The 23,991-nt window shown below is 36.0% G+C and overlaps 1 protein-coding gene across 5 annotated transcripts in view; it reads right to left on the minus strand.

Moving 5' to 3' along the window:
• The window catches only part of LOC142633122 (potassium channel SKOR-like), a 33,303-nt gene extending 9,626 nt beyond the window's left edge, over positions 1-23,677 (minus strand). The window contains exons 1-10 of one of the 5 annotated variants that reach the window (XM_075807392.1): positions 23,286-23,607; positions 22,834-23,022; positions 17,567-17,855; positions 16,129-16,468; positions 15,408-15,703; positions 14,052-14,132; positions 12,132-12,230; positions 10,282-10,506; positions 9,866-10,054; positions 10-85 (exon numbers count right to left, since the gene is read on the minus strand). In XM_075807392.1, coding sequence (XP_075663507.1) covers positions 10-85; positions 9,866-10,054; positions 10,282-10,506; positions 12,132-12,230; positions 14,052-14,132; positions 15,408-15,703; positions 16,129-16,468; positions 17,567-17,855; positions 22,834-23,009 — 1,771 coding nt within the window. In that variant the 5' untranslated portion in view covers positions 23,010-23,022; positions 23,286-23,607. Of the gene's footprint in view, positions 1-9; positions 86-9,865; positions 10,055-10,281; positions 10,507-12,131; positions 12,231-14,051; positions 14,133-15,407; positions 15,704-16,128; positions 16,469-17,566; positions 17,856-20,912; positions 21,212-22,833 lie in introns of those variants that run through there. The other 4 variants (XM_075807391.1, XM_075807394.1, XR_012843809.1 and 1 more) reach the window with 4 other exon arrangements.
• Between the last annotated feature and the right edge of the window lie 314 nt (positions 23,678-23,991).

A 23,991-nucleotide genomic window follows, 5' to 3' on the forward strand; every position in this document is an offset into this window, starting at 1 on the left:
AAAGCTGACCTGAAATGCTGACACCCACTCTCTGCCCAATAAGGAAAAGAGTAATATCTTCATATCCTTTGGATGCAGCAACATGCTGTGAAAAACAAAACTACATATTAATATAAGCAATACAAGAATTCATTCCTGTCCTAGTAAACTGGAAAAAGGGGGGAGGGTTGGTCAAACAGAACCAAAACACATACTTTTGATATTTCAGCACAAACTGCATATTCTAATGACAATAAAAGACCTTGGTCATGAACTCAGTATCAGCTTACAATTTGTGGTTGTATATGATGGCATATTAACACCATGCCATATTTGTGGAGTACAATACCATCTTATTGAGCTAAAGAGCCCAAGATAAAGAACTGATCCAAAAAAAAACTCCTGTTTTTGACATCATAGCAAATGCTTATTACAGAACAGTATCCTAGTTTTGATTTAGAATGTTGATCTTGGGAAGAAAAAAAAACAAAAGAAAAAGAAATTGGGAAGTTCCAGTGAGCACTTCTGAAAAACTATTTCAAAGAGAAAATTTACTTTCCCCAAATAACAAAAAACAGTTACCAATTTTAAAATTGTTGAAACATAGCTCTAGTACCATGTTAAAACAGAAAGTAGAAAATAAAAACTAATGTAGAGAGAGAAGGAGAGAGTGGAAGCAAGAGAATTAACGTGATTCGGCCTAATGGTGTACATCCCCATCTATAGTGGAAAGCCCTTTAGCAGATGCATCGTTTCTGTGTTGAGTAGTATGTTGCAATCAACCCAATGTAGGGTACTTATAGGAATACATTAGTTTTACTATGGTAACCTTAAAACTATGGTAGCCCATGGTATTAACAAACCATATTAACCCACGGTATCATACAAAAATATCTTTTAAACATTTATGGTAATTAATATATTCTAACATCTCCCTCAAACTCAAGGTAAATGCTTGCAGAAAACTTGAGTTTGGAAGGAAAGTCTTCAATGCAAAGAAGGTTTTTCATGCCCATTGCATGAATGGAGAACCACCAAGAATTGCCTCAAAAATATCACTGTCAAAGAGGAAGAAGCCCGTGAAGTGAGTGATGCACAATAAAGAATCTGTCTTGCCAAGGATGTGCAAAAGCGGTCTCTATAGGCATTTGATGTGCTGCTTGGGCAGAGACAAAGCACAACAGCAGAAAGAGCTCTGGCACGAGAGTGCAAGTAAACACACCTCCAACACAAATATTGTGTGGAGCAAGGACGTATGAAAGTCAGATGGTAGGTCAGTCACGTCACCGGGATAAAACTGGCGCATGAGGGCTCTAAATGCATATGAGACGCATGGAGGGTGTGTTCGAAGCGAAGTGGTGCATGCAGCCACAAGGAAGCGCATGGTCAGGACTGAGATGATGCAGGGGGTATGTGTGGCACTGAAACAGCAATTTTCAGAGGACTCGGATGAAGATTTCTGGAGTCCAATTATAGATTCCCATGGATCTAGATCTTAAGTGTGGGCTCTTATGCTGACAGCAGAAGCAACAACGAAAGTGGATTAGGTACAGAGATTGTAGCTCTGATACTATGTTAAAAAAGAAAAAACATGGCTCCGATGCCATGTTAAAATTGTTGAAACACGTGAGGCTCCCTTCACTAATATAACTATGAAAACCACCTCAAGAATTCGCACACAGTTTGCATCTTGAAAAATTTAAAATCAAAAGGATATCAAGTGTGAAAACAAAAAAAAAATTATTTCTCAACTAATCTACTGATGCTCTCACGTTTCAACCAATTTTGATTTTGAACCTTCTTTTTTTTTATAGGTAATCAAAGAAATATTATTAATGAAAATAAAAGTAAAAATTCAAATTGTTCATGATGATGAACAACAAGAAAAGGATAAATCAAATAACAAAGAAGAGGGAAATCAGGAAACTAATCTAAGAGAAAACATAAACTCAGAAAGAGAAGAGCAATCAGTAAAGCCCAATAGCGAGACCACTCAAAAAGACTACACATAAAGCCTTTAACTCTTCCAAAGTCTTCTCAGTACCCTCAAAGGAGCGACGGTTTCGTTCCAACAAGCAACCTGAAATCAAATTCCAAATATTTGAAGTATTATTCCCAAGCCATTGATGCGAACAAAATAACAATCCCGCCACCGTTGTTAGCATAACCCAATAAATACCGAAAGCTTGAAGCATAAAAGTCCATAAGGTATATGTAATAGGACAATGAAGAAGAAGGTGGTCCACTGACTCCCCATCACAACGACACAAGCAACACCGATTTGCCAAAGAGCGACCCCTAATCATAAGATTATCCAAAGTAAGAATCTGACCATGAGCAGCTATCCGAAAAAGAAAGCCACTCGCTTTAGAACCTTTGGTTTCCAAACACCCTTCCAAGGAAACAAAGAATCTTGAGTTCCTCGAATCGCATGGTAGAAAGACTGGGTATCAAACTTACCATCTCCTTTGAGCCGCCAACAAAGAGTATCACTCCTATCACCCCGAGGAATACGAGATTGGATAAGCTCAAGGAGAGAATACGATGCAACTAGTTCCCAGTCTTCAAATTCTCTATAAAACCTTAAATCCCAAACTCTAACAGTACCCCCTTCCAAAAGCCACAACACCTCAAAGATACAAGCATCCTTGTTAGCAGAACACAAATAGAGGTCAAGATAGAAACATTTTAGGGTACTATCACCAATCCACCTGTCATGCCAGAAACGGATACGAGTACCTTCACCCACAAAGAAAGACAAATGCTTAGAAAAGCTCTCCCACCCTTCATGAATGTTTCGCCGAAGACCACATCCATGAGCTCTCCTGCACGCTTTAGTACTCGACCCCCCTTGACCCTCGCCACATTTTGTGGGGATAACTCTCTACCAAAGATGGGTAACTTCATGATCATACCTCTACCAAGGATTTTGAACTTTCTCTGCCACCTTCAATCCGTTATGGCAATTTAAAAAAGGTTTCAAAGTCCAATCTGCAGGAAATCATATAATTCTATTCGTTTTCGATAACAATGAGGAAGTAGGGAAGATTTTATCTAGTGAACCATGGAGCTTCAATAAACACCTTGTGGTGCTCCAACGGTATAAGAATGATACCCCCATTAGGGAGCTAAGTTTTGATAAGGTTTCACTGTGGGTGTAGGAGCATGACATTCCAATACATTTTCTAAACAGAGGGGTGGCTGAGGATCTCTGTGAAGCTATTGGTGACGTAAACAAAAATACATATAGTACAGAGATGGGGAGTTCGAGTAACATTGGACATATCTTTACCCCTCTGTCGTGATAGTCTTATATCCTCAGGGCAAGGCAAGGAGAGTTAGGTGTCTTTCAAGTATGAGAGGCTCCCAAATATTTGTTATTGGTGTAGGTGCTTGGATCACAATGATAAAGACTATGATCTGTGGATGGAAACAGAGGGTACCTTATCATTGGAAAATCAAGAATATGATTCTTGGATTAGTGCTGCTCCAGTCTCTATGGCTAGGAAATCAGTGGTGAGGGTCCCAAAGTTCTGTGCAGCAAAAAAGAAGAGTCAGAAGGCAACGGAACACCAATGAGATGAAAATCTCAGGCCGGCAACTAGGGTGAATCCGGTGAACTCAGCCCCAGATAATCAGCCCCAAGATCTGGATACTACAGATTTTACGGATGAAATTGAGGTGAATCAAATTCAAAAGGATTCAACTATTGAGAGCCTAAATTTTAGCCAATTTGGTTCTCATTTGAGAGGAGGGAATGGAATGAAAAGGAATGAAAAGAATAATTTTAGAATATTCTTTCCTTCCTTGTTTGGGAGTTTAAGTGGGAGGGAATGGAATGGAATGGATAGAAGCGAATACTCCTTCCTCTCTATTCCCTTTAAACCTCAAATTTTTATTCCCCCCAAATTGAGAGGAATGAGAGGGAATAAAATAGATTTAATGAATTTTTTGCTAAAACTCCCAAAATACCCCTATGTATTCAACTCTTTATTTTAAAATAGAGGTCTAATAGTAATATTGTCATAAAATTATTCCATTTTATGTTACTCCCAAACAAGATTACTTACATTCCATTCATTTTCATTCCTTTATTTTAAAACATCCAATCAAGGTTGCTTAATTCCCTTCCATTCCTTTCTTTTCCATTCATTTCCCTTGTTTAAATACATTTCATTCCATTCCATGCCATTACATTCCCTTATGAACTCTCAAAGGAAGCCTTAATAATGACCCAGTGATTCATGGTGGTGAGCTATTTAATAGAAAAATTCTTGAAATTGATAGGGAGTTAACAAAGTTTGATGCTAGAGAAGGCTCAAATCACGATAAAAAAATTTCGCACGAGCTTGGAAAAATTCCCAAATAAAACTCCTATTCCCATATCAAATTCAATGTCACGTGATCCTGTGACAATTTCCCCAAGTGTGCATGCAACACCATCCATTCTCGAGGATATCTTGAATATTACTATAGACACAGCTACGGGAAAAAATCAAGGAAGTAAAAAATGGAAGAATATTGCGAGGCAGAAACAAGATGTGGGAGTTTTGGTGATCCTTTCAAAGCAGAATTATGGAGGTGAAGATTATAATGATTTACCTAACAAGAGAAGGTCAGATTCTCAAAAAGATCAAGAAAATTCAACAAGATTGGTGGAGGCTGCATTGTAGCCCCACTAGGGCCAATGAATCTCCTTTGTTGGAACTGTCACGGGCTTGGAAACCCACACAGACAGAGCGAGAGCTTGGTGATTTAATATAGGTATAAGATCCCTCAATTGTATTTTTGCCTGAAACATGGCTGCAAAAATCTTGGCTAGAAGTTTTGTGTGCGAGGTTTAAATTTGGTGGGATGCTTAATTTTTCTAGAGAACGTAGGGGAGGCGGTATGGCTGTCTTTTGGAAAAATGATTTTGATTTCTCGGTTGATACTTATTCTCCTAATCATATAGGTGCTACCATTAATAAAGGCAAAGAGAATGAATGGAGGTTTACAGGCTTCTACGAGGAACCTAAAGCTGTTAACCATCAAGTGGCTTGGGCAACTTTAAGAAGACTAAAGGCTAAATACTCAATCCCATGGTGTTGTGCGGGGGATTCAATGAGATTACAAGGGCTCAAGAGAAACAAGGTGGAAGCATAAGGCCAGAAAGACAAATGCAAGAATTTAGGGATGTACTGGATGAATGTGGCTTCAAGGATTTGGGTTACGAGGGTGGAAAATTTATGTGGGGCAATGGACGACGAGAAGGATATACAAAACGGGAAATACTGGATTGAGCTGTTGCTTCTACAGACTGGTTAGCAAAATTCCTAACCTCCAAGGTGGTGCATTTGGAGTGTGGGTCATCAGATCATAAACCTATACTTAACACCCTTCCTAGGATCCCCAAAAAATCTCAGAAATCTTGGAGGTTTGAACAGACATGGTTAGAAGAGGAGGGGTGTAGGGAAGCCATGGAATCAGCCTAGTTATGTGAAATTGAAGGGAGACCGATGAAGGGAGTTGAAGGCAAGATTCACCAATGTAAAAGAAATTACCATGGTGGAGCCGAATGGTTTTTGGGAATGTTATCAGATCTTTGAAAGATAAAAAGGAGAAATTGCGTAAAGCTGAAGATCTTGTATTATGAGGAGGCAGTATGGCGTGGGTTCAACAATTAAAAAAATAGATTAATGTACTACTAGTAAGAGAAGAGAATATGTGGAAGAAACGATCAAGGGCTCTTTGGCTGCATAAAGGGGATCAAAACACACGTTTTTTCCATAGTCGTGCAACACATTGATACAGGAGGAACAAGATCACCGAGTTTGAAAATTCTCTTGGAGAATTATGTTCGTCTGAGGAAAGTGTCTCGGCTGTACTCACTTCTACCAGAATTTATTTACATCCTTGGAACCCAGTTAGATTGAGCTAGCAGTGGACCCCATCCCAGAGACAGCCTCGGCTGAAATGAATGCTACTTTGTCTAAAGAATTCACCAGAACAGAAGATAAAGCTGTACTTAAACAAATGGAATCTCTGAAGGCAACAGGTAGGAGATGAGGTCTCTACAGCAATTTTGCACTGCTTAAATTTAGATTCTATCCCTCCCTCTATTAACCATACTTATATTACTCTAATTCCTAAAGTCAAAAGTCCAATCAGAGTCTCAGAGTATCGCCCTATCTATTTGTGCAATATTATTTGTAAACTCATCTCTAAGGTGGTAGCAAACAGGCTTAAGAAAATCTTACCTCATTTGGTGTCCAAAATCTGAATCTCAGAGTGCTTCCCAGTCTAAAAAATCTATCTCTGATAATGTTTTGGTTACCTTTGAAACACTACATCACATGAAAACCCAACAATCCAAAAAAACAGGTTTTATGACCCTTAAGTTGGATATGAGAAAGGTTTATGATAGAGTAGAGTGGGGTTTTCTGAGGAGAACCATGGAAAAGATGGGTTTCAGTGAAAAGTGGGTGTCTGTCATCATGTATTGCATTAGTACGGTATCATATTATATCTTAGTTAATGGTGAACCGAATGGGGACATTAGACCATCAAGAGGGATTCAGCAAGGAGATCCCCTTTCTCCTTACCTCTTCCTGTTGTGCTCCAAGGGCTTAAATAGGTTGATTCAGAAAGTTGTCAATGATGATTTGATCCAAGGCTTCTCCTTGTGTAGAGTTGGGCCTAGAATCACTCACTTATTTTTTGCAAATGACAGCTTGCTACTTTGTCATGCAAATATGGTGATCTCCAAGTGATTCAAGATATACTGACGTTGTATGAACACACATCTAGGCAAGAAGTCAACAGAGGTAAGACTATAATGTTCTTTAGCAAAGCTGTACCAAAAGAGAGGAAATTGGACATTATAAATTTCTTGGGTGTCCCTAAAATAAGAGAATATGAAAAATATCTTGGTCTCCCAGCTATGGTGGGGAGAAATAATAAGGCAAGCTTGAACTATATCAAAGAAAGGGTCTAGAACAAACTTCAAGGCCGGAAAGAGAAGCTACTATCCCAAGTAGGCAAAGAGATTTTGCTAAAAGCGATGGAACAAGCTATACCAACTTTTACTATGACTTGTTTTAAGCTCCCAGTTGGCCTTTGCCATGAATTTGAGATGATGATTAGTAAATTTTGGTGGGGGCAAAGAGGAGGGCAGAGGAAAATTCACTAGAAGAACTAGGAGACTTTATGTCAACCAAACGTTCAGGGAAGGGTAGGCTTTAAAGACATGGTAAAATTTAATGAGGCAATGCTAGCAAAACAAGTTTGGCATTTGTGGAATGACCAATCTTCCCTCTTCTACCAAGTATTCAAAGCAAAGTATTTTCCTAATGGATCGATTTTTGATGCTAAGGTGTCATTTGGCTCCTATGCTTGGCAAAGCATTCTAAAAGCTAGAAGGGTTATAACAAATGGGATGCAGTGGAGGATTGGAGATGGGGAAACAGTAGGAATTTATGAGGATTGTTGGCTGCCTGGAAATTTGTCTACAAAGTTGGCTTCACCCCGTGGTAATTTTCCTACAGGTGCTACTGTTACCCAGTTGTTTGAGCCGGAGACGGGTGGCTGGAATGTACCACTAATTGAAAATGATTTTTTACCTTTTGAAGCCCAGAAGATACTAGCTATCCTTTATGTATGACTAGGCAGCAAGATATTACGATCTGGCCGAGATGCAAAATGGGCTCATACTCAGTTAAAACAAGATACCAGCTTCTCAATGCGTTGGATGATAGGGAGAGGACATCAAGTTCAGATAATGCAGAGGCAAAAACTTTCTGGTCTCGCATCTGGAAATTGGATGTTCCAAATAAGGTGAAAACGTTCATGTGGTGTGCTTGCTCCAAGGCCTTACCAACAAAGATGAATCTTAGAAAGTGGAAGAGTTTGGATAACTCTCTGTGCACTCAATGCTCTGAGGGTGAGCAAGATACTATCCATGCTCTCTGGGATTGTGATGATCTACATTGTATTTGGGACCATGGTTTTAACTGGATTCAGAGGGACTTCCACACCTTGCCTCTTTCTCCGACCTAGCCAGTGTAGCTGATAAACAACCTTGGCAATTGGAGATTTTTGCCATGATTGCTTGGTCAGTTTGGACTAGAAGAAATAAACTTCAGTACAAAGAACCGAGTTTCCCCCCAAGGAAAAATATTAGACTACGCAAGATCTTTGTTGTCGAAATTCCAGTGTAAAGCCACTGCAAAACCACAGAAGCCAAACCCAGTCCCTATAAAGTGGAACCCTCCAAACTGTGAAGCTTTGAAGATTAACTATGATGGGGCTATTTGTGCTGATACATTTGAGGCAGGAATCGGTGTCGTTATTAGCAATGGCAGTGGGACAGTTTTGGCGGCCCTACCAGAAAAAATTGCTATGCCTACATCGGTGGAACTGGTAGAGATATTGGCTGCTAGGAGGGGCAGCCCAGTTTACAGTAGAACTTGGCTATCAGCAAGCTATATTCAAAGGGGACTCAGAACTGGTCTTCAAAGCTCTTTCGGAGGGGGTTCAATCTCTTTCACCTCTTGGTCATCTTGTTAAAGACTTCATGTCTATTGCAGGCTCATTAAGAGCTAAGTTGCACAGACACGGACACGGACACGGACACGGGGGAATGGCAATTTTTGAAAAATAAGGATACAACACGGCATGGACACGGCAATTAAATAATTAATTAATTTTATATTTAGGCATTTTTTTAATATTTTTAGACATAAAATAGGTTTATGTCTAGAATTTAAATTATGTAAGAACTACAAATAAGTAAACTAACAACCAAAGTAGTACAATAAAACAAAAGGGCTGGCCACACAAACAAAAATCACTAAATTCATAATAAACATTATAATTTAATAAATTTATAAAGCAAAAGGCTGAGTAAAGAAACAAAAATATATATATATATACACACACATAGAGTATAACACAGTGACAGTGAGAGTGGGATTTTTTTTTTTTTAAATCGCATTATTAGTAACACAGTGACAGTGACGTTGGCCAAAGCATATCTGGAAAAAAAAAAAAAAAAAAAAAAAGAGAGAGAGAGAGAGAAGAGAAGAGTTGGACCTGTCCGTCCTGTCGACACCGAGAGAGAGAGAGAGAGAGATCAAAAGGCACTGCATTGACGGCAACTGTCTATGGAGCTTGCCGACTCGCTGATCGGCCCGATCTAGCACTGGCGAGGGACAGAGGCCAGAGGCCAGAGGGAGGGTTGACGGTGTCAAAGCCGTGTCGGAGAAGCAAAAAAAAAAAAAAAAAAGACACTGCTCGGACACCGGAGTCCGGCGAGTCGTACAAGTATCCATGTCGGACACCGGTACGTCACCAAAAATGGCATGTCAGTGCAACCTAGATTAAGAGCCTATTCCTTCTCTCACACTAGGATGCAAGGCAATTGTGTCGCTCATGCCTTAGCATGGAGAGCTAGCTTTTCTTTTCCATTATTAGTTTGGATGGAGTATGTTCCTCCAGACATTTTAAATTCAGTAGTTTCTGATTCTCTTTAGTTAATGAATAATACTGCGAGGTACTGTTTCTCCAAAAAATAATTGGGAGTGGAAATCTCACCCACTAATTTGGGAGTAATTGGCTGGTTTTGTAATTAGCTTTAGATCTATTCTATGTAAAAGCAACAAACATTTTTGCTTTTCTTTGTGCCACATAAATTTATATGGCTCCAACGATTCTCCTTTGATTCACTAACCTTTCCCTCATCCAAGACTCTTTAGAGAAAAAAACCAAAGTTTCCAGTTTATATTACTAAGATAAAGCAATTAGGAAAAAAGTATGAACTAGTTAACAAAAATTAAAAAGGAAGGTGAGGGTATGTTAGCACTCTATTTGACAATTAAAATGTAACTCAATTTTCTAAAATCCATACCAAAGGCGATCTTCCATCATAATCCGTCTTATTGGGATCGGCTCCTGCATTGATCAAACGTTTTAGTCGATAAATATCTCCATCATAGGCCGCACAATTAAGCCTCATAGCCAGCTCTGATTCATGCTGTCCAATATATAGTGTGATATCTGATTCCAAAATCTTTCTTTGGAGATTGGAGTCCTTTCCCTGTTGTTGATTGAAGTGTTAGAATGTTATATATACTGACAAGATTTCTGGGTCTTCTCAGTAAATAGAAGACAATTATTTTGCCAGCAAGTAGACACAATTAAATTTACTTTTCAGAAAACAACAAAGGCATTGACAATTATCTCTCATGGACCATATTTTTGGGTAACAGAGATCAAATGGAAGGAAGAGTAAGATGAAAATGGATATTTGCAAGCACAATTTACCTCAAGGAGATTGTTTAAGATAATCCGCCCATCAGAGAAAGAGATCCCCAGGATTTCCTTAAAACATTGTTTATCAAGTCGCACGACCCTACATAGATCAACAACTTGAACCGTATAAGGCTGAGGAGTATTGCAAAGAAAAGAAACCTCGCCAAATGATTTATTGACTTGCAAACGCATAATAGATTCTTCTGTTTCATCATCATCCACCTTTCCTACCTCCTCCTGCAGATAATATCTAAGTAATCAAGTCCACAATTCAGGAATATGTTGATACACAGATGTGCATGTGCACACACAAAACAGAGGCATATATCCAGATATATTATATTTAAAAGTTAAAAAGAATGATAAAAAGAAAAGATATCCAAAAATATAAATACCAGCTTTAGATATGAAAGACGTACTTAAAGATTGATACCAAGTCTATATTTTTGGTTGTGCATTCTAGGATTGTTTCACTACATGTATTTGTCAAGTAGTCGTTGTTTGTGAATTGTTTTGTTGATTATCGTTAAAAAGTCATAACCCAGCACCATTCCAACTTGAGTGGGATCTTGAGAGAGGTGACTTGGATAAGATCCTGCCTTCCCAGTACTTTTATTATGAATAAGTATGGTTGTCTTCTAATATAAAAAAAAAAAAAAAAAAAAAAAAAAAAAAAAAAAAAAAAAAAAGAAGAAGGATAAACGTTTTATACTTTTCTAATTGAACATCAATACTTCTATAAATAATGATTTTTTTTTGTTCATTACACTAACACACATGTATCCCAATTATCTGTCTGTACGTATGTGTTGACTTGAATTTCTAACATGCTAAGGCACACAAGGGGAAGAGCTATATATATCAACAACATTAAAACCTTAGTTGAAAAATATGGGGTTTTATTTAAAAGATAAAATGGCAAAGCCCAAGTAAACGGGTAACTACCAAATTTAACATAATTTGACTTACTTCCACAATGGCAGCACAAAGGACAGTGGTGGGGTGAGGAACTAATTCTGGAGGGAAGTGGGGAGGGAGACTGAAGATAGGATGACAACATGAAGAAAACATGTCTAATTTTTTTTTTTTGGCATGATATAAGTATAATGTAAAATCAATATGAAGGAAGATTCTAAAAAATAAATAAAAAAATTATGCAAAAAAAAAAAAAAATTCTCATGACCCTGGTGTATGCAAAAGTAATTATATTGATTTTTAAGATAAATATGGAAAAATGCCAAAAAGAATAAAGTATTTTCAAAAATATTCAAGTAAACTATACCTAGAGCATTGAGATAGGCCTAACTATCAATTCTAAATGTCCATTTGACTTCTACTAGTTCAATTTGTAATGACTATTACTAACGTATACACAAACTTTGGGGTTTCTATGAGAGAAGAGAAGAGAGAGAGAGAGAGGTGTACAGCATTATCATGAACTGTATGGAAGTATGGGCATCCAAGACATTATTCTTCCACCATAACTTATTGTGATTGGCTTATTGGTAACATCTGTTGCTGTGTAAGAGGCTTCAGTCAATCTAAGATCTTTTCACTATTAAAGAGTTATAAATTTTCTTGTCATAAAAATTTAACAGTTATTTAGAGGGGGCATATTATCTAATTTTCGGTACTAACTATGCATATGCAAACACTTTGGGAAATTTTGTGATTTTGGGGTCTTCTTTTTTGGGGGGGGGAGGAGAGAGAGAGAGAGAGAAGGGTTGTCCTTAAGTTAAACATACAAATAAGATATATATATATATATATATATATATATATATATATAGACACACATACATACATATATATATATGCATTGAGAAAGACATTTGAGAGATGAAAGCATTGACAATTCATACCACTTCACCATGACATATGATATAAAGTTGATCTACTACTTTTCCTTGTTCTATAATCACTTCTCCTGGGAGAAAAAACTCCTCATGGACTTGGGCCGCCTGATAAATCATGGAATGAATAAGAGTCATTTCCACTGAAAGAAGCTGAGCTTCTTATTATCAATTCTGTTTTATATGTTTGAATATTATGAAGAGATATCAAATAGAAACAATATAGGAGAGGAAGCAAAGAAATAATGGGAAAAAAAATATGAGAGGGGGCATATAATTGAAACTAATTTGTTCATAAAATTAGACTGACAAGACTGAAGAAGGCAACTAGCTGGCCCTTGACCAATATTCAACTTACGCTAAAAGGAGCCTCACTTAAAATAAATGCATTGAACAAAATTTTTATACACGGAAGCTATTATACTGGCCAAGGCAAGGAGAACTAGATGTACCAGCTATTTGGGTACCCACAGTGTTGGAATGCAATACTAACTCTCTAATTAAATACATAATTCAAAAAATAAAATAAAAAAGGCATACTGGATGCCCATTACAATGAGTTAATTGATTATTGCACAACTTCTTGGAATTTGAGGTTTTGAAGGCACTTTAGAGTGCCAGTTTATTTTAAGAGCAGAATACTTGTTGCCAAAATTCAGATCTTCACAGGTTAGAAAATTTTTGTTATACCAATCAGTCTTATGAAACTCTATTCAGCCGTATATCTAAATTGTGAGTCTATTCAGCTTTATATCACATTGAAGTAGATTGCCACTTTATCCAAGACAAGATTCTAAGTGGAGATGTTACTACACCGTTTGGGAAGTCTAAAGACCAACTTGCGAATATCTTTATTAAGGCATAATATATGAGTTTTTTTAGAGTGTACATGTTCCAAGCTGGACTTATATGAAATTTATGATCCAACTTGAGGGAGAGTGTTAGAGAAACAGAAAGATGATATTATGGGTTGTACTCATGTGTTGTGTGGGCGGTACTCTTTTAGCTGTGTCCCGATCAGCTGTTCTTATTAGCTGTCCCATTCAAGAATATTCAGTGTCCTATTGTAACCACCCTTTCCTATATAAGAAATAAATAATAAGAGGGCTGGGTATCCAGTATTTTCCAGCCCCACCTTATCACTCTTATTGTTTTCTTTCCTTTGTCAACACTAACAATTACGTTAAACCACCTGAAGATTACAATTTACAGCAGTTCGAATTCAACACAATCATTGATAACAGAAGCAGCATATCATTCAAGATGAACTTTTGCAGAGAACAAATCATGCCAGAAAACCAACAACTTCTAAGTTCCTAAAAGTGAATCTAACGTAATTAAATCAAAATGAAAACTAGAAGAACAAGATTTAGTTGTTATGCTAACGCTCACAATAAATAAACAATTACAAATTTGCTTTATAGGTTGAAAGATTCAATAAACAGAAGTGCAAAAGGGGTACCATAGTCCACAAGGAGTATACAGAGGAAAGCCCACAATAAAAAATAAGGCATGAAAAATAAAAGCACAAAAAACAATTAATGGAAGCTTAGGGTGTCCGAGAACTCTAGAAAGTTCATAGTAGAGGAAGTACGAGACATCGAAGTCCAGTAAACAATTGCTAATAACAACAACAGTGAATGTTGCATGAAGAAAGTCAAACTGGGGCTATATGCCACTGAAATGGAACAGTAAACAATTGCTAATAACAACAGTGAATGTTGCAAAAAGAAAGTCAAACTGGGGCTATATGCCACTGAAATGGAATGGCAATTTGGATAAATTAAGATCTATGACATCAATGGGCATGATCAAGTTCATGGATATCACATGACTTTCAACTTCTGAAAACAGATAAAGTCTTGAATTTATAGTTGTTTAACCTTTGTACTTCAAATTCTACTTTAGATATATGACATGATGACTTACAATCTGCTTGATGAATCCCTCAGAACACCCCTTGAAAAGAGAAGCTCCTTTAACATGCTGCTCATATAAGTTCTGTGAAATCTGCATAAAAGAAACAATGAAATGATACACAGACATACAAATCAAGCACTACTAGAAATAAACAAAGTATCAAAAGAAAAACAGATACATGGATACATTCACTGAACAATATAAAGTAAACATTTAAAAAGCTGCCGCATGAATTATTCATCCCACTGACTGTCGGCATTTCCACCTCAAAAAGTCCTCTAACTATTGTGTCTGGCACTCTTTTTCTTACTCAACCCAACTTAGAGAACAAGGTAATTGCAGGAAATCTGAGAATCATCTTCCACACTTTATTATCAATTCACATTTTCCAAGTCAAAATTATTTCCACAAGGAAACAGGTACAATTACCAAAACTTATTAACCATCCCATGAGGCCAAGTGATACTTCAATAAAGGCTAATGTGAAAAATTAAAGAGTTTGGAGAGGAGGTGCACCTTTAAGGTAATTATGACTCATCCAACAGGGGAAAAAGGGGGAGAAAGAGAGGGAGAGAGAGATGTAATTAATAAATGGAGTTTTAGATTTTATTATTCAACATCTTCACAACATACACGCATTACAAATATTAAGGTAATATGCATGAAACTAACAGCAATTTTTTCCTATTCAACCCAAGGCCATGAGTATTCTAACAACTTCATCAAGACATAGAATTCTTGTGTGTATTAATTGGTTTCATAGTCCATATATTCCACTTCACTTTTAAACTCTTAAGTACAATGACCAATACAGCTGATTAAGAGTCCAAATGTTCTAGCAGCCTTCTAGCATGTGAAAATGAGCAAATTTTCCAAGAAAAATACTTCATTCTACCATTTACCTTCACGTGCAAAGGTTTGAAGCACCCAAGTTGAATTTGACAAGATATGGAATGGATAATATTGTGTCTGATACACCTTCTGTCATATGCCTAAATAGTTGGTGAAAATGACAAATGCGAAATACATTTCTAGTCCACTAGAACTAGAAGTGCTTTTGGGTACCTCTTAATATGCTTTTGTGACATATTGATATTTTCTAAAATGAGTGCCACAACATAAATAATAAAAACCTAGGTTTTATCTTTGAGTGTCAAAAGATTCAAAACAAATACGGCCCTGCATTTGCAAGATATTACCCAAAAAGGGGGTTACCAAGACTTGAACCAACATCTCACAGACAACACCCGGCCTCTTGTATCACATTGGAGAACCATCAATAAGTGAGCCTACAACTTATATCAAGCATACCACATACTAAAACGTACAAGCTAAACCAATTGTATACAGACAAATGATTGATACCTTAGTGCGAATAGAGGCTGGAATGTCCTGAAGCAAAGCACCTTCTGTTTTGCTGCGTTCATACTGTAATCGCAGATGACCTTTGATCTCCTTACTTATTTGCCTATCAATATTGTTTTTATTCAAATATGTGATAAGCTCAGCCATTTTATCCCGAAATTTTTCTGTCTTTGATCCTTTTACTATTAATGCTGCCATGTTACCAAGCAGATAAGCACCGAGAATCATGTCAACTGAAACATAAATCATGATGAATATCATCTCCCTGACATTGACTGCATGTATCTCTCCATAACCTGAAAAATAAAGCATATTATCAGTACATACAGATTCAACGAAGCATCCCAACTCTGATACAAGAAACTCAAGACTGAAAAATAAACAAACAAACTTTGATTAATGAGGGACCAGTATGACATTGTGAAAATAAATGTACTACTCTAGATTTTATAAAAGAAAACCATTCTGACACAGCACTGCTTCATAGAAAAAAGAGAAGGATCATTATCAACATTTTCTGAATATAAAAGTTGGATTTTAGAATTTTATGAGAAGAGAAGAAAAACACAGTAATGTTCATTAGAAAATAGACGAGTTCATAAATAGGGCATGAGCCCACCACTCACACACAAGCATTGTAATCTATAAGTGTTTTCCCTATAGATAATAACTTAATCATTAAATTTGCTTCTCTTCAAGACAGAAATATAGAGAAGCTTACCAACAGTTGCCATGGTAACAATGGCAAAATAGAGAGATGTCACATAACGCTTCCAGAGATCAATTTCTCTGAAGTGTGAATAAGTGTAGTCACCCATCTTCAAACTTCCTATCCATGTGTAACCTTCATTAGCAGGAGGCACGGTGGTAGCAAGATAGTAAAAGATGCAGGCAGCCGTATGCGTGCAATAGAGTTCAACAACAAAAAGTTTCAGAATTCTCGTAGCAAGGTAATTTATCCTTATATCTTTCTCCAACTTCTCAAAAAACTCTGTCACTCTGAGCGCTCGACTTAGCCTAATCCATAACAGATACCTAACTAGCTCGTGTCTACCAGAAACCTGATCAGAGTAATTGTGTTCAGTTTATCATATAAGAGCTACTGAGGTAAGAAAAATATCACAATCACAAAAATGAATTCAATCAAACTTGAAGCAAAAGATGTAAGAATAATAACAACAATTTTTAAAATGAAATAGAGATGACCCTATATGCCATCTGTAGGGCTCATTCAAGAATAAACAACTTGTGACATGGTAATTGATCAGATTAATTATTGTAACATATGATCCTAATGTCCCCTATTTTCTTTTCCCTTCAAGATAAAGCATTCTAAAGCAGTAGTGCTTCTTCGTAATTGAATCTCATTAGCAGTTGCAGCTAGACCTTTGCATGGCCTAAGTACTTTTAATTAAGCCACATTAGTGAGACATGCCATCCCCTCTTTGAGAGCTTAAACATTGTGGGACCAATAATTTATTAATTTTATTGGAAAAATTCCTGAAAATAGCACTAAACTGGTAGTGCACTATTAGTATTACATCTGTGGTAACAATACGAATACAACTACATATTAATTTGTGGGCAACCACCGCAACACATGTGCTGATGTCTGTTACAATGAATACGAAAGGCATAAAAAGTGGAATAAAACAAACAAAAGGTCTAGAAAAGAACACTTGATGAAGGTGATAATAAACTAATATAGAAAATGGAAAATAAACATGCATGCATGCTATACAAAGTAAAATGTAGTCCAGATTAGTTCCTTAAAAGGAAACTCGACACTCCTTCTGTCATGTCCCAAATTATATATATTGAGAGATGTTAGGTTCATAACATATTTACAACATTTTCAAAATAAACCATAAGTAGTTAATTATTATTGATTCAAATTTGAACGTAACACTAATCTTACTGTTTTGCCCCCCAACAATAACACACATTAACAACCTATTATAAAAATGTTGTGTCGACGACATCTCAAAATGCATATTTGCTCTTTTTTTATGGGCAAAAACATATTATTTATTGCCATACTACTTTACTCTTTTTTTTTTTTTTTGGCAAAAATATATTACCCTTGCATGAAGAAAATAAAAAAAGGACAGTATTGGATAGCAAAAGAAGAAATATAATTAATTAATTAATAGGTGTACCTTGAAGATAGCATCCCAGGGAAAACAACCGAGTAAATCAAGGACGAAGCGAGACTTAATGTAGCGAAGTGCAATGAGATTGCGGTTGGAGACAATGCGGTAGGAGTGGGAGTCACGATAGGCGACGAAGAAGCGAACGACAATGTCGATGAGAAAGGCGAACTGACCAGCAATGTCGAGGAGGAAGAGGTTCTCTGGGAGGCCTCTGAAGAATCCAAACTCGAGGGGCGTGAAGAAGGAGGAGTACACTGCCCATATCAGTATGAAATGTCTCCATATCATGTACCACCTGCACCAATTTCATTTCAACCCACAAACTGAGACCGCGGGCGGGAGATTCCTTTCATGTTTACAAACACATTCTTACCCATGATTTTACTCAAAAAACCGTATATATATGCATATTTATTTATTATTATATTGACAAAAAAGAGTAAATCTTTTTATAAACTGTTATTGTGATTAGTAATTATTGGTAAATAAAAAAATGATATTAATTGAAAACCGATAAGAGATTGGCTACATCAACATTTTTTTTAAATATTGTAAAATAATTTGTGAATATAACATTAAACTTAAATCACAAAGATTTTAACTGACACGATAATAAAAGTATAGGACCTAAACTTTCACAATTAATAAAGATAAGGTTTAATTTTTCTCAAATATAAGTTTATAGGGTTTTTTATTTTTCGGAGAAGAAGTTCTAAATTTAATCAAGCTTCACTTATTTGACCCAAAACCTATTACATCACAAATCAAATGGGGGTAGATTAGATTAGTTACTGCTCAAAATGTTTAATCTTCCCATGGATAATTAAACTCGTTTTTACGTGGTCTATTAGTCAACACAATCACATAGTTAAATTTAATTTCAAAACTTAAAACTTAAACTAATTTTCCCTTATTTTAAAAACTTTTGTTAAGCTAACATGTTTTACACTCATATTGTGAAAATTGATATAGTTAAAAATAAATAAATAAAATATCAAATTAAAATTTTATTTTATTTTATATATATAAATATAACATTTATGTGCCACACGCATTAAAAAAACACTATTTTATATATATATATATATATATAATATGCCTTCTAGTATTAAACATTTCATAAGGAGAGAAAAATTATATATAAAAAAATTCCACCCTCAAATGATGTGAATTTTAAAACAACAGTTTACTTCTATTTTTATCTAGAATTTTTGCTTTTTAAAAATAAAAAAATAAATAAAAAACCGTGCTATCTCATAACACTCACCAACTAACCCGCAAATAATCCCCAAAATAATATTCTACTAAAAACTTTAACATGGAGAGACGATCTAGGGAAGAAAAGAACCAAAAAAATAAAAAAGAAGAAGAAGAATAGATATTTCACATGTGGTCCAGTGTAGGTCCAGAGTTTGGAATCCAAACGCCCTGGACCCTAACTTTTATGACTTTTTTTTTTTTTTTTTTGCTAAATTAACTTTTATGACTTATAGTTATATGTGTAGGCTCATTTATTATTCCATTTATTTAATTTAAACTTTGTATGATAGTCATGTGTTATCCAAAAATTCTTTTCAGTTTCTCTCTACACCAAAAACCAATTGATATTTTAGTCTAATAATAAAGAATACATCATCAAAAGTGAACATCATAAGTTGAAACTCTATCGAAAAAAGAAAAAAGAAAAAAGAAAAATGGAGGGATTTTAAGGATGGTACAAAACTAATATTTATCTACATGGAGTGTATAAATTGATGTCATTTATTAAAAAACTAATTCCAGTATTAAATTATTAAAAATCTTAAAAGATAATTTATTAGAGGTAAAACATTTTCAAGTGTGACAAGTAAAATATTTTAAGCAAACCACCAAAACCAATGGCTCAACCACCAAAGCTAATAATACCAGAGGTCCAATGACTAAACTATCGAAATGGTGGCTTTTGCTACCGGATTGTCGGCAACCATCACCGGAGTGGTGTCTTCGATGACTAGACCACTCACACTGGTTGTCTTTGGTTATCGGACCTCCGACACCAATCATAGGAGCATCGACTCTAGTGACCGAACCCTTGGCATCAATCATCGGAGCAATGGCTCTGATCATTGGACCTTGGCACAAGTTGTTGGAGTGGAAACTCCGACCATCGGACTAACGACACCGATTGCTAGAGTGGCGACTCTAGCCCCTGAATTGCCAACACCGGCTGCCCAACCCACTAGACCCGATGACCTAGCTTCTAAATAGGGTGAGGGAAGCCATTGTATGTTTTTGTAAAATGTTTTACCAAATTTTTAAAGGTAAAATATTTTACAATTTTTTATAAATAATTTTACAATTAACGAAAAATATTTTACAAGTTTGACTATATTTTACTAGCAAACAAATACCTGAAAATGAAAAAATATTTTTTGGAAAATATCTTACTTCAAAATAAATTGAACATAAATAAGAATTAATAGCGATGCTTTTGAGATATTTAGGGTCTATTTGTTTACTCAATTTTCATCACTTAATTTTCATCACCCATCACTCATCACTTAAAATTTCTCATTTTTTCAAACCCCACTATCACTCAATTCCCGTTACTTTGTTTAAAAAAAAAAACACAAAAGTCAAACATTGTGGTTGATAATTACGAAAATGCCATTAAAAACTGAGTTTTGGAAACTGAAAACACCTAAAATGTATTTTCAATTTCTATAACTCATCACTAAAAAATTATAGTAAAAACAATAATTGAAAACCAAGCCAAACAATCATCCATAGGTAGGATCCACTTATTTGAGATGATTAATCATGAAAAGTGAGTGATCATCCCGTTTTCATGGAATCCAAACAAGCCCTTAAGCTCTGTCTAGTTAGCCCATGACACATCATTCTTAACTCACATCTACAACTCAATTCTCAGCTAACCCACACATCACTGTGTCTGGCACTCCATTACTCATAGCTTTTTTCTCTCTTCCAAACCCACTTTAACACTATTCATAGTCTGTGTCAGAACGGTATTGTCTCTCTACATTCATATCACCCGCGTGAGTTCCTCACATTCTTGTCTTCTCCAAAGCTCTCAGCCACAGACTAGCAAGGAAAGAAGGGAACCCGACTCGTGTTTCTCTCTCCTTTAGAGCCCAAACGAAACGAAGGGAAGCACAGACCTGCTAGATCGGCAGTCATCTCTCTCCTCTACACAAGCCCAAACAAAACCCACAGATACTAAAAGAAATAAACCCATAAAATGTACCAGATAAACCCACACCAAAAAAAAAAAAAAATGGCAATTCTTGAACCAAACTATCCAACCCAAAGAGCGTTGGAAACAAACAAATCACAAATTAGATCGACTCACATGAGAGATATCTGTTGGACTAAAAGAGATGAGAGACTAATAGAGCAACCAAGATTGCAACAGACCGAGCTAGAAGCTGTGAGACAGAGACCTCATGAGAGCTGTGAGCTCCATGTGCAGAGTGTTGTGTTTAGTTTGAAGAAGAAAGCAAGAAGCATCGATGTGAAGAGATGAAGAAACAAAGAAAGAAACGAGAGAAATAGAGAATGAAAGAAGAAGCAGATGTGAAGAAAGAAAGAAGTAGCAGCTCATGTGAAGAAAGAAACAAAGAAACAAAAGGACAAAAGAAAAGGCATTGTATTCTAATGCGATAATACAAGCAACTAGGTCCCACGACTTGTGTTTTATCAAATTGACAATTATTTTGTTAAAAATTGAAAATATTGTAATAAAATAATTTTTAAATATGTGAATTGTGTCATAAGACCTATTTTTATTAAAAAAATTGCTAAAAAGTGAGGTTTATGGGTCCTGTAAATAGTGCACGAGACCCACTGCGTGCACTATCCACCGCTTATTTTGCTGGTGTGAACAGTGCACCGACAAAAAAGTCAAAAATCATGGCTCAAAAAAAAAAAAAAAAGGCATGAAACGCCAGAAATGCAAACGCAGGATAGAATAATTTCTACCCAAACGCACACTTAACTCATAACTTAAAAATCTGAAAATACCAAATATTTGTTCTCAATTCTCATCACTCATCCTCAATATTTTTCATAATGAGTTATGATAATTGAGTGCTAAAAATCAAACCAAACAACCCTTGTATCGGTGGGACTCACATTTTAGAGTGATGAGTGATAGAAATTAAGATATATGCGATAAAAACCGGTAAACCAAACATAGACTGACATTGAACTAGCAATATAAATTTACATTATAGACCCAAAAAATGTGGTAAATATGGTACACATCTGCAAAAAGTGTACAATAATAACGTAAATTAAGAATTTTCCTTTTAACATATATACTTTTTGGGAAAAAGAAGACTTTTAAGTTTTCAATTTTCGTTGAACAAAAAAACTAAAAGTGTACTTTTTTAATGTAGAAAACAATCTATAATCTCATCTTATTCCATAGAAAAACACAGACTTGACTGTTGTTATTTAGTAGGCTGTAGTACTTTACCAAACAGAAAAAGATTTCATCAAACGAAAGAGATCTCAGCAAAAAGAAAACAAAACAAAAAAGTGAAAGAAAGGGAGAAAGAGTCTCGTGTAACTGCCCAATAGTTTGGAGAGATCCGATCGTCGGCCGTCGGCTGGAGGCTGCAGCGGACAATGAAATATTGCATCTGGCGAATTGTGGAGGCAGATTATCAGAGATTTATTTTCTTTTAGTTGCTTGTATTGATTGATTTTTCTTGGGGGTTTTCTTAACAATGATTATAAGCTGTTGTAAGTACCTTATTCTTCTACGATCTTTTTAAGCTCTACCCTGAATTGCAAGAACCGTCCATAATTTTCAAACTTATGCGGTTCGACTATGGTTCATGCAATTCACTAACTTCTTTGCATAAAACAGTTTGTAAGGTTAAAAAAATCATCTTAGTGAACAGTTATGGTAAAGTGGATCAAACTGTACAGTCTGGTCCAGATTTCACAATTATGGATGTACATTATACTAGCAATATAAACATAAAAATTTGGTAAATGTTGTACATATTTGCAAAGAGTAGTGTACAATTTAATGTAAACTAAGAATTTTTCTTTTAACATGTTCACTTTTTGAAGGAAAAAAAAATTTTATGTTTTCATTAAACAAAAAATAGACTAAAAATTTACCTTTTTTTTTTCAACGTAAAAACCAATCTATAATCTCATCTCAGTCCACAGAAAAACACAAACAAGTACGGAAAGAGATAGAGAGAGAGAGAGAGAGAGAGAGAGAGAGAGAGAGAGAGAGAGAGATATAGAGGTACCAGTTATCAGGATGAATGACAAAGCGCTGCAATCTGCTGCCTTCACTGCTGGAAGCGGGGTCTCCTCCAATCCCACTCACACTCCTCTCTCCTATCAACGCCTTGAAAGGCCTCTTCCATGTCAACCCTTCGTCTTCTGACTCCTCACCTCCCCTTCTCCTTCCTTCAATATTCATCTTCCGAGCCTAGCTATATAATCAAAGATAGATCAAATTCTATGTGAATACTGATATTTGAAGCAGAAAAACCCTAATCAATACTGAACACAGTTCTTTTTTTTTTTCTTTTTCTTTTTTTTTGATACAATGGCTGGTTTGTGACATATATATTGGGGTGATTGACATTCGAGAGCAGTGGGAATGCTAACTTTTTATTATTCCGCTAACTTTGTTCGATGCGAGATATCGGAATTTACAACAGTGTGATTTTTGCGACAAAGAGAATCAGCGGACCTTAACGTCAGATCTGTAAATTCCTGAATGGTTTGGGTTGTCTTACTACTGTTACTGCTACTACCGGTGGTATACGTATGTTGTTCTCTATTTCCTAGTGATAAAAGGAAACGCAGGACAATATTTTGTGATGTACAAAATGATAAGATTTTTTTTATAATAAATAATGATTAGATTGTTCATCATACATAGACACACATCCATATCATCATAATGATTATTTGGAAAAAATAAATAAAAATAAAAACCCTTTTTTTTTTTGTTGTAGAAATGGAACTTCAATAAAAACTAAGAAGCAGAATTAGAGATGGGCACAAGGCATTTATAAGACACGCCTGCAGAATCTAGCCTAAGCAACAGGGACACCTCCAAAGGAGGGTCTAACAACACTACAAAATCCTGTGAAAGTAAAGCTCCCCTTCTAGCATGGGTGTCGGCGCATTTATTCGCCTCTCGAAAACAGTGTTAAATACGGACCATAGGAATTTCCTTCAACCCGGCCTTACAATCACTCACTAGAGTCCCTATAAAATTCGGATGATTTTCCTCCTTTTGCAGCAAGTCCACAATGAGTTTCGCATCGAGCTCAAACACAACAGCAGGGAGTTTTAAGGCAATGCACAGGCGGATGCCATCTCTTAATGCCCATAGCTCAGTTGCCACACTCGTGGTGCACCCAATGGCTCGAGCATAGCCCCTAATCCAC

Source organism: Castanea sativa, chromosome 4, assembly GCF_040712315.1.
Source record: "Castanea sativa cultivar Marrone di Chiusa Pesio chromosome 4, ASM4071231v1".
NCBI classification, from domain to species: domain Eukaryota; kingdom Viridiplantae; phylum Streptophyta; class Magnoliopsida; order Fagales; family Fagaceae; genus Castanea; species Castanea sativa.